The 14,324-nt window shown below is 47.1% G+C and overlaps 2 protein-coding genes across 2 annotated transcripts; both read left to right on the forward strand.

Moving 5' to 3' along the window:
- The first annotated feature begins 184 nt into the window (after positions 1-184).
- Positions 185-2,759, forward strand: cyp2u1 (cytochrome P450, family 2, subfamily U, polypeptide 1). Its single transcript, XM_068751154.1, has 5 exons — positions 185-602; positions 775-1,425; positions 2,016-2,177; positions 2,324-2,491; positions 2,578-2,759. The coding sequence occupies exons 1-5, from the start codon at positions 185-187 to the stop codon at positions 2,757-2,759; spliced, it is 1,581 nt and encodes a 526-aa protein (XP_068607255.1).
- A 776-nt stretch (positions 2,760-3,535) lies between these two features.
- On the forward strand, positions 3,536-6,059 carry hadh (hydroxyacyl-CoA dehydrogenase). The gene is made up of 8 exons (XM_068750983.1): positions 3,536-3,690; positions 4,330-4,458; positions 4,532-4,689; positions 4,955-5,081; positions 5,160-5,249; positions 5,343-5,415; positions 5,508-5,624; positions 5,739-6,059. Exons 1-8 carry the CDS (start codon positions 3,574-3,576, stop codon positions 5,855-5,857), a joined length of 930 nt encoding a protein of 309 aa, XP_068607084.1. The 5' UTR covers positions 3,536-3,573; the 3' UTR covers positions 5,858-6,059.
- The last annotated feature ends 8,265 nt before the right edge of the window (positions 6,060-14,324 follow it).

Below are 14,324 nucleotides of genomic sequence, written 5' to 3' on the forward strand. Positions count from 1 at the left end.
GATATAGGTGAAATCGAAGTGAACCAATCACAGCAGGGTTGATCAGTATCGGCCAATGGGAATCCAGTAAATGTATCACGTGATCAAACAGGAAGCGTGTGAGCTGCAGGATCCTTTTTGCTGGTTTTAAGATATGTTCATGAATTCTACGTAAAAAGGACAGCATTTAAGTATTTTTTACAAAATGTTGTCGCTATCATGGCTGGAGAATCTGAGCACTTCCGGGTCGTTGCATGTCGCGGTAATAGCCTTCTTTTTGGTGTATAATTTACTTAGTTGGCATCAGAAACGAAGGGGCCATGTAAACATCCCGCCGGGTCCCAAACCGTGGCCGGTGGTCGGCAATTTAAGCGGCTTTCTAGTCCCGTCTTTCATCCGGACGATATTCGGACAGAGACCGGTTCGACCCGACAGAAACGCGCTGGTGGTCTTCATGGAACAAGCTCAAATGTACGGTGACGTTTACAGCATCTTCGTGGGGAACCAGCTGTGTGTTGTGCTAAATGGCTTTGAAGCGGTCAAGGATGCTCTTTCCAACCATTCCGAGGTGTTCTCCGACAGACCGGATATTCCTGTCATCACTATGATGACCAAGCATAAAGGTAAGGCTCGTACAATGATCACAGTATGGAATAATTCAAACGGAAAGATCTCATGAATGAAAGCTAAATAGTCACAATATTGTTATCGTAAATCTGTATAAAATGTGCTGTACAAATATACCTTTTTTTAAAAAAAAGAAAGAATTGAAACTCTTCCTTCATTTTATTTCAGGAATAGTCTTTGCGCCTTACGGGCCGGTATGGCGAAAGCAGCGGAGGTTCTGCCACGCCACGCTCCGAAGCTTCGGCCTGGGGAAGCTGAGCCTGGAGCCTTGCATCCTGGAAGGCCTGGCCACCCTCAGAGCAGAGATGCTGCGACTGAGTGAGGGATCCGGCGGCGCCGGCGTGGACCCGGCCCCGCTAATCGGCAACGCCGTGTCAAATGTCATCTGCTCGTTGATCGTGGGTCGGCGCTTCCACCACAAGGATCACGAGTTCCGGAGCATGCTGGACCTGATGATTCACGGACTGGAGATCTCCGTGAACAGCCGGGCGGTGCTCATCAACGTCTGTCCCCTGCTCTACTACTTGCCTTTCGGGGTTTTCAAGGAGCTACGGCGGGTGGAGAGAGACATAGCCGTGTTTCTGAAGAGGATTATTTCGGAGCACCGGGACACATTAGACCCCGCCCACCCGAGGGATCTCACAGATATGTACTTGATGGAGATGTTGGCCAGGCGAGCTGCCGGTGAAGAGAACAGCAGCTTCACAGAAGACTATCTCTTCTATATAATAGGAGATCTCTTCATCGCTGGCACTGACACCACTGCTAATTCTGTTTTATGGATTCTCCTCTACATGGTCTCCTATCCTGATATCCAAGGTAAAAAAAAAAAAAAAAACTTGTTTGTATTTGTGGCCCACGACTTCCACGGCGGCGCTGGAGCAGAGCTGTTGTGACCTTCGCCCTGCGACCCTAAGATGACACCAGTCAGATTCGTGACTTCACATTTCTGCATCACTCCTCGAAGTCAACACTGCCTTTGGGTTAACGATTCATTCGTTGGGTTGATGTTCCTGAGCGTATGGATGTCGGTGAAAGCAAAAAATATTTGTTCAGCCAGTAGAGGGCGCCAAAGGTCTGTGTTGCTGTTGGTTGTAAGATGGCGAGGACTGAAAACACTGCTGCAGAAACGTGAAGGAAGATCTTGTGAAAGGCATCGATTAGAGACCCAAAGAATGAACTGAATCACCGAGGATGAGGGCTTGGGAGAAGAAAGAGCAATAGGATGGCTGACCTCTGGTGGACAGGAGGAGAACTGCTGTTGTATTTTGGGACTCCTGCCAGTAAATTACCTGTCAGTGAAAATAAGAGGCAATTAGTGATCAGGAAGGATGAGTAAGGGAGGAGAAACGTCTCGTCTAATCATACGCTTAATCCCGTTTTGCTTTTATTACCTATTCCCAATTCAGACAAAGTCCAGGCAGAGATCGATGAAGTGCTGGGCATGCACCGGGGCCCATCTTTGACTGATAAGGGAAGTTTGCCTTTTACTGAATCCACCATCATGGAGGTGCAGAGACTGACGACAGCAGTTCCTCTGGCCATTCCTCACATGGCCTCTGAGACAACAGGTAGCCATCTGGCCAGTCTCTCTGAGCCAGATGGCTTGAAATTGTCAAACTGCAAAAAATAAAGACACAGCTGGATTTCGTTGATCTGGATCTGTTTTGCACTGATTGTAAAGTTTTTCCTGCTTTTTTTTTTTATTCCTCTCCAGAATTCCGAGGCTACGTTATTCCCAAAGGAACCGTTCTTTTGCCCAACCTGTGGTCTGTGCATAGAGATCCCACTGTGTGGGACGACCCAGACACCTTCAGGCCGACACGCTTCTTGGACGATGAGGGAAGACTAATCAGGAAAGAGTGCTTCATGCCCTTTGGAATCGGTACGCTTTTCCTCATTTATACAGGACAAGTATCTGAAGCCTTGGTCTATAAATCAATTGAAGCTCTTTTGATGTGTATCTTTCAGGTCGCAGGGTGTGTATGGGTGAACAACTGGCAAAGATGGAGCTCTTCCTTACGGTCACCTACTTGCTGCAGGCCTTTAAATTCAGGATCCCAGAGGGAATGCCTCTCCCACCCCTGCATGGACGATTCGGCCTGACGCTGGCGCCCTGCCCTTATACTGTGTGCGCCAGCCTTCGCCGATGAAGAGCAAACAGAATACTATTTATTATATTTAGAATTTATTCAGGAGTATATTTATATATGATGTAGATCGTCTTTGACCTTATGACTGATGCTGTGTTAGGCCAAGTCTCCTGCAACTGGAATATGAGCGAGACTTTAAGAACCGGCAGGGGATGACAGGGAAACTGGAATACTGGAATGATTCCGGAGGGACAAATGAGAGAAGACGGAGTGGATTTTAACCCTCCTGTTATCCTTAAATATTACAAACACCTTTTATCCCTCGGGTCAATCTATTTGTCTCCAGAAAATGATTTACAGAAAAGTGTTTGTGTCAGGAATTTTGTTTATTTGTTGAACACATTGATAATGAAACCCTTGACTGGTCCTCTACCGCCACCATCAGGCCAAATTTTAGAATTAGTATGTACTGTAGTTTATTATTAGAATTAATTTATCATAAAAAGATTAAAACATGATGTAGAGGTCTCAAAGTCCTGAAAGACCAAGTGTGTCAAATATAACCTGGACATTAAAAGGTCTTAAATATAATTTCTATTCACTGACTTTATAAACTGTCATGGAGGAACCATTGAACAAAGCCTCTGCTGGAGCAGATGTTCCATTTAAGAAGATGGAGAAACATCTGGTCTGGAAGAGAGGAGGATCCGTCTCTGACTGAAGCAGGAAGTGAAGGAGACAATGTTGCATTATCTGTGCAGAAGGTCGTGGACTCGCGAGTGCGTGGTCACGTGACCGGTAACCTTCCGCCTACTTTCTGCCTGTGTGCACCCGAAGCTGCTCCACTGCTAGTCCCAGGTTCGGTCCACTCATCATGTCCTTCTTCGCCCACCAAATCTGCAGACGCTTCTCGACTTCCGCTGTCAGGAATGTTGTCATTAAACACGTAACTGTCCTCGGAGGCGGACAAATGGGCGCAGGGATCGCACAGGTAACCCCCGAAACGCTGCTAAAGTAACTCGGGGTTAGCCGCTTAGCTAGCGTCGCTATAGCTAAGCCAGCTAGCCAGCCAGCCAGGCAGTCAATGCTAGCTGGAGCATTTTGTATCAGTGATGTGATCAATGTGCTGCTCAAGCCGCATTTAATTAATAATTGTGCACTTTGATCAGCACACCTATAGCGGAATACTGACATGCTTTTACACGAGAATGCATTTTTAAAAAAAAGGGTTTGTTAAACCGTGAACTATGACATCAAGCGGAGCTTTGATTGAAAATGGTTTTTATGCTGAGCAATATAACTGATGATTGAATGCATCAAAATATAGACTTTAAGGATAAAATGGACAAAATGTTGGAAGTGATTTTTATCTCTTTTGATATTTTCCGTGTGCTAAGGTGACATAAACTGTGATGGGATGTAAGGTCACCAAGGAGACGCGTCTGCTGTCCTCTGTTGGACTTGCTGCTTAATAATAAACGTCTTTGCTGTTTGCCTTCCACCGTTTCATCGACGCGTCACACGCAGTTATTCTCTGACCCTTTGAAGGAGGTCAAACATGAAACGCTGTCTCCTTGCGGTGATCATGTTGGATCAAACAGGCTTTTTCTGACGGTGGTTTGTTTCCCAGGTTGCCGCGTCGGCTGGCCACTCTGTGACGTTGGTGGACACAAACGAAGACCTCCTTACGAAGGCTGTCAGGGGAATCGAAGGGAGTCTGAAGAGAGTGGTGAAGAAGAAGTTTGCAGACAAGCCCGAGGTGAGGCGAGGTTCACCCCTCTAAATTAAAAACGACTCGACCTGTAACGCGTGATTGGTCGGGTGTGTTTCAGGCAGGCGACGCGTTCGTCCGGGGCGTTCTGCAGAATGTGTCGACCTCTACGGATGCCGAGTCGGTAGTCCAGCACTCCGATCTAGTGGTGGAGGCCATCGTGGAAAATCTAAAAATCAAACGGGCTGTCTTTGGTCAGCTTGACAAAGCGGCGCCAGCGTAAGCCCCCCCCCCCCCGCCTCCCATCGTTTTATGTTTCTGTTAACCGACTATGAAGCCTATTTAACCGCTGGTAGCGCTTTGTTGTTCTATTTTAAACGTGTTTCTACATCAGTATTCGATAGCGCGGACCCAGGAGTGTGACGCCGGCACGGAAACACATGATTTGTACTTTATTCAACAGAAAATAACTAAACAGATCCGAGTGCAAAATGTCTGCTTCTGTTGTGAGCCGTCGTCCACGTGATCCGTGTTCCGATTTCAGACGCACCATCTTTGCCAGCAACACATCCTCCTTGCCCATCTCTGAAATCGCCGGCGCCACCAACAGGCCGGACAGATTCGGCGGCCTTCATTTCTTCAATCCTGTCCCCATGATGAGGCTCGTGGAGGTGCCAAACGAATCATCGCTTTGGCCAGTGGAGAGGGAAAGCTGTCGGGTTACATTTATTCCTGTTCCTTTATTTTAGGTCATTGGAACGTCGGCAACAAGCCAAGAGACTTTTGATTCCCTCTTGGACTTCAGCAAAGCACTGGGGAAAACCCCGGTGTCCTGCAAGGTATGCTCTGTTCCCTGCGGCCGCTGAAGCTGCAATTATACGAATATTATTATAAATATATTTCACAGCAGCGTCCGTCATCTCTTTACTCAGGACAGTCCGGGATTCATTGTGAACCGCCTGCTCGTTCCGTACCTGATGGAGGCCATCCGGCTGCACGAGAGAGGCATGCTCGGCTGCGTGAAGCTTCAGCCACCAATTCCTGGATGTGTTTCTGTAGTTTTCCACAGTAAACGTGTTTTCTTTTGTCTTCCTGAGGTCACGGCTCTAAAGAGGACATTGATATTGCCATGAAACTTGGAGCAGGTTATCCGATGGGACCCTTTGAACTCGGAGACTACGTTGGACTTGATACCTTAAAATTCGTTATGGATGGTAACTAAACTACTTGGAAGCTATGCCATTATTTTATACTATTGCACGAAGCTGAATGGCAAACGATGACTTCATAGAATACATTTTAAAAATGTCCTTTGTTCCTCTTTGCAGGTTGGAGTGAAATGGATCCTGAAAACCGTCTTTTCGCTCCGAGTGAACTGCTGAACAAGCTGGTCGCAGAGGGCAAGCTGGGCAAGAAGGCTGGAGAAGGATTCTACAAGTATAAGTAATCACGATGTCACTAGTTCTATAAAGATGGACTCGAACCTGTGAAAATAAGTCTTCCAACAAAGACTGATCAGCAAGGGAAACTGGGAACTTGTAAAGTGCCTGCAACCTCTTCATTAAAAGTTGCTCCATTTTTGTTTTCATGGACACACAATGAATTGTGTCTTTGTGTTAGTGTGTGAATAATCGAATTAAAGAGATATTTCAAATACTTGACGTGTGTTTTTGTCCGAGTGAAGCACCGTAATCTTTGTGCTTGAACGCTGAATGCCTTTCATATCTACTGGCAACAGTTCAGCAAAAGTGTTTAGATATGCAAGATTTCAGATTATGAACGAAGGCTTTCTTTTTCACTTCCAGCGTTTCTTGAAATTTTGCATCGAGTTGAGCGTCTCTCCTTTTTCATAAAATATTTGCAAAGTAGGTGCCAGGTATGAACAAGGAAAAGCTTTTGGGTGTTTAGGTGGGAACCACATCATGAACTTTAAGATCATTTAAAGTTTAAATAATGCCATTTAGTTTCTCTGTACCTAAAACGGACACTAGGGGGTGGTATTATACTGATAAGCGTTCGACTCAATCAATGAATAGTGAACGTTTGCATAGCGAGACTGATTGCACCCTCAGTTCATGTCCTATCTAATCTACAGGATTTTGTATTTGGATGAATGCTTCAGTTTCACTATTACTGCAACATGGGGGGGCGTGTGTGTCCCCTCCCCCGAAGCGAGTTCAAGTTATCATATCCTTTTTTTTTAGCTTTTCGAAAGTTCCAAAAAAGACTGTAAACTTGTTCTACATTATCAATATGTACGGGTATATCTGTACTAACCCAGTCCTGGTGGGATTAGAATCTCTGCCACTGGTCTGTCCACCACACAAAGTGATCAAATGAGCCAATGGTGCCTTTTTATTTTTCTTACCAAAAACAAAAACAAACAAAAAACCCATGTTGAAACAGTTCAAATATAACCACTTGGGAAGCAAAGTGCTCCACCAAGACGAGTGACCCAACACGTAATTAAAAAGAAGGAAGTCATCATGTAATACTAAAATAGAGCATTAAAATCAAAATGTTACAGAAATGCTTGCATGGAATAAACAACATGGCAAAAGACCACACTATCAGCTACTAGAGAGAAAAGACAAAGGTCCATTGCAATGAAAGAGAGACTGCCAAGTGCTGGGGTAAATATATATATCTGCTTCATTTGTCATGTTTTAGAACAATAAAATATAGGCCTCTGAGCAATCACTCTCGCCTTTGTCCTATTGTTGCCTGCAAAAATACCAAGAAAATGGACATATCCTGACAGTTTTAAAAAGTACACACAATGAGCATTTATTTTACATCTGAGCAAGACTTGAGGTCACTATTTGTTACAAATAGTTATCAAAAGAAGCCTTAAGTTTCCATTTTTCTGCAAGACGCTTCAACAAGAAAAATGGCTTTCCTTTGTCCAAAGCTTATTTTAATATATACCACTATATATATATATAAAAAAAACAATATTAAAAATAAAAAAACACTAAAATATACACCAGGAAATTGAAACAAGAGTTCAAGAAAAAAAAAAATCAGTCTAAAATAAAATAACAGCAAATCAAATTATTGATCATTTTTTTCCACCGACTGGTCAGCAAACCAATTCAAATGGCGTCTTGAGGATGTTTCAGGGACGAGATGAAATCCCTCCATCTTCCTTAGTGCAGTCTTAAAAGAGGTGCTTGGTCAGGCGGGCAAAACCCCAAATGGGCTCGAAAGGGACAGAAAGCGAGACAGGAAGTCGGTGGGCGGAGGCGGCGAGAGACTGAATCTCGACCTCGTGTAACTGTACAAAAGAAACCAAGGTGGCAAATAAATTACAGTAACTTTAAGAACTCCAAAAAGGTGTTTGGGCATTGCAGTGGCAAACTTTGTGCTGCTGTTTTTGTTTTTTTGTGTTTTTCAGTGCAGTGCCGTGGATTGTAGTAAAGCTGATTGTAAAGAAAACGGACGAAATGCAAATGTGAAGATGATGTTTCTCTTCATTTCGTAAGCGAGGGCCTGACAGATAGTGATTGTCTTGGTCCGTTCAGTGTCTCTACAGCAGGCGCCATCGTGAAGGGAGCAGAGTCAAACATGTGAAGTGGGGGTTTTGGTGCCATGTGAGGGGGGGGGGGTGCGCAGAGAAAAGTGGAAAGGAACTGGTTGGTTATGTTTCGGGGCAGGTTGGTGGGCTTCCTCTGGCAGTTAGTTTGGCGATTTAAGGGTCTTCGTGGAATCTAACAGGCCTCCGTCTCGAGCAGCTGCTGCCTTCGCTTTGCATGTGGAGAAATTGCTACGTTTTCCACCTGAGGAAGACAAACCAAGACGGCGGGGGTTAAAGAAAATAAGAAAAGGCATCAATTGTGAGATTACTACATTGGCCTTCAGCGAAAGGGAGCACATCAATAACCTGCACCAAAACAGTCAGAATTCAACCCCCCCCCCCCGATTCAGTTTGTTTGCTACCATGACGTTAAAGCGGACTACACGAAACCCTTTGCCGTAGTGCTGAACAAAGCGCTGAACTACAGAGGGGTTATAGGTCACTGGCAGGATGTGGGCCGGCCTGGCTTTGATCTCATCTATAATGGGGGGGGTGGGGGGTTGCCGTGACCCAGCTGGCAGCGCCCTCCCCCTGACTCACTCGATCCTCCTCTTGCCCTCTCGAGGTGTTGCGCCCAATTGCATAGCTTCTGGTTTTGACATTTTGGCTGCTGCTGCCGACGGACGATGGGAGCAGCAGAGTTTTGTGGAACCGATAAGGTTCATATTCAACGATGACCCCCCCCCGCCACATGAAATAGGCCTCTCTTCCTGTCAGGGAAATTGTCAAACTGCAAAAGGGCTCCTTTCCCTCTGGTAATCCGAGCTTGAGCTAACATCACAGTTAGCTCTGGTTAGCTTATTTTAGACGCGAGCAGCATCAAATAGAATCTGTGATCAAAGTGGAGCGGCAGAGGCCGAGGTGGACGGAGGCTGAGTGGACGGAGGCTGAGGTGGACGGATGCGCCGCCTATGACGAGAAAGATGGACGTTTTTGGGAGGACGGAAAAAGGAACAGTACTGGTTTGCTTTTCCCTCGTGGTGAAGCCAAGAGTGTGTTTTTGTGGGAGAGGAGTCAGTTGAGCCCTGCTGCTTGCTGCATCTTAACACACACACACACACACACACACACTCACACACACACACACACACACACGCACACGCACACACACACACACACACAGCACCATGCATTCTGCATACTGCTTTACCACATGTGGCTAGAAGGGAACAGGACAGAGGGCATCTCTCCAAAGGAAAGCTGACCCTGAGCTGCAGAAACAGAGAGGAGTCCAGCACTAGGGGGGGGGGGGGGGTTGAAACAGAGAGACCCTGTCGCTTTTTATTTACCTCTGCCACCCTCCCTCTTTTCATCCCAGGATCTCAAAGTGAGCCTTGCACGCCCAACGTTGCACTCTGTTTCCTGGGGAGCATCCCCCCCCCCCCCCCCACCCCCCACTGCAGACATGAAAAGCTCTGGCCTTCACGCCTGGGGAAGAGGCCTGAGGGGCTGCGGGTGAGGAGTGTGTGCAAGCTTCACAGGAAAGCTTGGCTGTAACAGCAGGGGTGTGTATTTGCGTGGTGGTTGGTTTGCAGGGGGCACCAGGCCAGCTTTTTGCAAGGTCCAGCCGACACAAACACTGGGATTCAGGAGCAACTTGACCCCCCCCCCCCCCCACCCTACCCATTCCACCTCACCTCCCTCTACATTACTGCTCAGGAATGCCGGCTGGACTTTTCCTTTTTTTTTTTTGCAGGAAATGAAAAGATCTTCTGTTCGGAAGGCTAGCGAAGGTTTAGGCTCTCCCCGTACCGGAGGAAGGAGGGGAAGGAGTCGGACAAGCCCTCGCCTGCCGTTTGAAGTGTGGGAGGTTAAGATAACTAGTGCAACCTCGCGCCTCAATCACAGCTTTTACCTCCCACGCTAAATCAAAGCCCCCGCAGCTGGGGCCTGCCTGTCTTGTAGCCCCCTTAACCTCAAAACCCACCAAACCCACCCGTCTCCTCAGCGCCCTCTTGCCCTCACACACAGCGCTGGGGTTTCTTCTTGGCGCCATCAAAGAGGAAAACATCGCAGACAAATTACTCTAAAAGTACGCCAAGTTGAGAGAGGTGTCTCCAGAACGGGCTGAGATGAAGACTTTATCCCGGCAGAGAGAAGAAGAAGAAGAAGATTTGGAGGCGCAAGACAGGAGAACGATGCGAGATAATTAGTCAAATATGATTGTCAAAAAATGCTGCGCACAGTCAGTGCTTTCTGTGGCTGTGGCTGAGACATTCAACATAAAAGAAAAACCTTTGAAATGTTTAACCTCCAATCAAACGGGAGGCTCAGGGGTTGTTGGAACTTTCCCAGGAGGGGATATCAGAAACTAACAAGTCTATCAGGAGAAGGGGGGGGGGGGGCGGTAAAAGAGAAAGATGAGGGGAGACAGCGGCGATGCTAAATGGTGGGATAGCTGTTGAGGGTGGGGTCTAGTTGTGGTCAAAAGGGGAAAGGGAAGGGGTAAAGCCCCAAACCTCAGGTATGTGTGGGTGAGACTAGCCGAGAACCGGAGGGAGTGGGAGGGAGCCATTGACCACATCTGAGGGCGGCATCGCTGGGGGGCCCCTGCAGCTCAAGTCTGCAGGCCGGGGGAGGGGGGGGGGGTGTTAGCGGAGGGAGGAGGTTACTGACTGCTCCCTCTGCTGCGGTCTTGCTTCAAAGGCCTTCACCGCCACTCATATTCCTCATCGGGACAGCGGAGCAGGAAGAGGAGGAGGAGCAAGGAAAGAGAAGAGTTAATAGGCAGAAAATGGGTGACATGTGGTGGGGGGGGGCTATCAGACAGAGATAAGCATCTCGTTTTTATAAGGTCACATATCTCCGCTTCTTCCAAGGAAGGGCTGCAGTGCCTTAAGGAGCCACAGGGGCGAGGTAGCGAGGAGGGAAGGGAAGGGAGGGGGGCGAAAGAGAGGAAGCGGAGAAGACATCACAAAGAGAGAGACTGGACCCTCATACTGTTGCTGCAGCTGGCCCGACCGCAGCACAATGGGCCCGCGACTCCATCAAAACAAATCGAAAGCCCCAGTCTAAACAATGGGATCACTATATCGGCTCACATGGAATCAGAGCTTGAAGAGGGTAACCCCCCCACCCCCCCACACACACACACTCTTAGCATTCGCTCCTCTTTAAAGTGTCAAATAAGGTTACCCAGATAAGAACGTTGGCGTGAAAGATTTGTACTTTTGAGCTAAAACCACATATGCATACTTAAATTACATCACGTCTGACGTGCTGCCAGCCTCTGGAGGTCGACACACTGACAGGCTAATTTTCCTTCACAGAGACGGCTTTGTAGAGGTCAGGGGAATGAGGGAAAGGAGGGGGGGGGGGTGAACATTTCCGATTCCATTCCGGACCAAGAGAAACATTAGACAGGGCGTTGCTCTGATTTAATCCCAAATCTGTCTCCTTCATCCTCGACACATAACCATTTTTGTTTTTTTTGGTGATGTGGTACAGTTTTAAAAATATTTAAAAATATCCTCTCATCTCTTGAGAGCAGTTCGGAGTGAGACCCAAAGCTTTACTTTTTTTTCTTCTTCTTCTGTCGCCAATTATCCCGTGTCACTAATAGGGTGGGGTGTGGAGGCACTGGGCTGTGCCGCTGTGGCCTGGAGGCTCGGTGCCAAATTGAAAAAGAGTCAGGGGGAAGAAAAAAAAAAATGGCAGATGCTGAATCTTGCCTAATTGCAGCTGGGGTGTGTGTGTGTGTGCGTGTGTGTGGCTGGATGATACGATGCATGCATATTTGTGTGTGCGAGACAGAAATATGCAAAGACTGATGAGGGTCTGGGAGCGAGAAGATGAGCGCCGATGAATGAAAAGAGAGGAGAGGGAACGGAATGATGGATGGAGGCTGAAGGATAAGTGGCAGTCGAGTCAGAGTGGGTAACGCGGAACTCTGGAGGATAGGGATTTTCTTCTGGCCTTTTTCTTTATCCTCCATCCACTAACACACTCGCACGCTCCCCTCCCCTCCGCGCTCACCAAAGTCTTTGACAGCTAACTTCTGGCTGCACACGTCAAAGGGAGGAGAGCCAGGGAACAATTGATCCGAATAGAGGAGCATAAAGGGTGTCCCACTAAAAGAAAAAGCCTCAACGAAACTTTTGTGATTCAACTGTTTCTGGATCAGGACTTGGTTAGGGATGAATAATTGTAAAGGATCTTATTTAATGGTATATCCTGGATCATGTGCTTAGAACAGATCTCCACTCGCACCCTTACCAGAGCCTCAGCAGGATGAGTCAGGGGCACTTTTATGGCAGCTTGCAAGTGATTGCAACTCCACGGCCCTCGCCGGCCGGATTAAAAGGCCTCCTTTGTTAGGAGTGTCTCCCCCGTGTGAAAAAAAAAAAAGTGCAGTGGCTGAAACTAGGAGAACGCCTCCGGGGCACGTATGTGTCTCGGACAGATAACTATCTCAAAGAGTGTGAATCAGCGGGCTTAGTCAGACAAAAGGATAACAGCGCCAGAGGAAGCAGGAGAGGAGAGAAACTAAATAAAGAAGGGTGCAGGACGAGCGAGGGAAGGCGGCGGCAGCCTGTTCATTTCCAGGCAGGGTAAGAAGAAGGTGGGCCGAGGTGATGAGAGGAAGAGAGAGAGAGAGAGAGAGAGAGAAGCCCCCGTTTCACAATGTCAGCGTGGTGACTTTAAGGGGTGCCGTGCCCCGCTGTGGTGAGAGCCAGCTGCTTGACATGTTAAAGATGTAGAGAAGTAAAGTCATAAAACGCAGCTCCCGGTTCGCCTCACAGGCAGAAAGACTCATCATGACCCACACAATGTTAAAATGAACTCGCTTTAAGCCAATTTTCTCTTCGAAAAAGCCGCAAAAAAGCAAGACATTTTACTATCTCAGGCTCGACTGCACATGCGCTACAAATACAGATCATGGAGCAAATGATCGCCGCTATTTAATCAACACACACACAGAAAAAAAAAAATGTGTCATCAAATTTACCTTGTTAACAAACTGATTGTCAGATTTGTCTTGATGGGCGAGAGGTTGGGCCAATGAAAAGAAGCCGACAAGCGAGTTCATTTAAAGATGTTTTCAGTGTCGGCGCCAAAGTAACCTCAATCCAGCTCTTTGGGATCTGCATAAATTGGGGGCTCGGGGAGTTGTGGCAGGATCCTTGGTATTATGCATATTAGTTTAAGGCTGTCACTGAGAATCAGCGAGGGTGTCCGTCCCGCTGCGGCTCGGCGCTGCTAATTATTGGATCAGAGATAAAGTCCTTTTTAGAGCTCGCTCTCTTTGCGCTTTGAGAACCGACTGTGGCGAGAAGGGGGAAAATAAAAGAAAAGCAGTCCAATTTTGGGTTCAGACAGAGAGCTACTGGGTCAGGAATCAATCAAGTGGAAAACCTTTGTCTGCTTGGGCCGATTTCCACGTAAGACCAGATTTGTCACGTCTGCCTGGGTTTTTCCTGCCGCCGAAAGGAAGCGGAACAACAGGATGCTACCCGACTCGCTGGGAGGGGAGCGGAAGGGGAGGATTGAGGGCAAAAAGATCCACGGAGAGGCAAGAAGACTGACATATTTGAAACATCCACCTTTCTTTTAAAAAAAGTAATAAATAAAAAAAACAGGGCAGTTGACGTTTGGTGAGGATTGTACAAGTCATCTGAATCAATACACCTCAACATATCATTCATATGTAAAAAAAAAAAAAAAAGAAATAGCCCCCGGAGAGCTTTTTTGTCATGATGGCATTCTAGACACCCTGAAGCCCCAAATACCGTGAAATCTTATTAAGGTATAGCATCTCATTAAGTTCCCGCCAACCAAGATGTTCCCAGTCTGCCGCATAAAGATGCGGCGAGAGACAACAACTTTAAGTCCGTATGAGGCTGAGCCGACATCTTAGCTTCCACCAGAAAAAAAAAAGAAAGTAAAACTGTTTTCAGATGTAACGTTTAGTCAGTGTTCGGAAAAAACCCCAGGTGGACACGATGATTTATTGCTGGATGATGGAAGAAGACGAAGCCTTAAACTCCTGATACAGCAGCCGACCTTTCATCCAACCAGAGGCAAGAATAAAAACATCGAGGCGGTTCAGCATACATGCACATGCACGTTTGATTGGGCACAAACCGACACAGAGAGGGAGGAAAGCCAACGGCTATTGTGTCGAGGCCGTTGAACAAACTCCACGCACAAAGCGCAGTCCTTCTTCGGGCCTTAACGCCACTGACACAATGGCTATGGAGAGTTTAGGGTGGACCTTTTCAGGATTAGTCTGTGTGTGCATACTACTCAAGTTAGTGTTTAGCAGTTTGAAAAGACTTGACAAGTTTTGAACTGGTCATACAGGCAGGGGGGGTGGAGGGTTCGTCTTACCATTTCC

The sequence above is a fragment of the Brachionichthys hirsutus genome, chromosome 17, assembly GCF_040956055.1.
Source record: "Brachionichthys hirsutus isolate HB-005 chromosome 17, CSIRO-AGI_Bhir_v1, whole genome shotgun sequence".
In the NCBI taxonomy this organism is placed as follows: domain Eukaryota; kingdom Metazoa; phylum Chordata; class Actinopteri; order Lophiiformes; family Brachionichthyidae; genus Brachionichthys; species Brachionichthys hirsutus.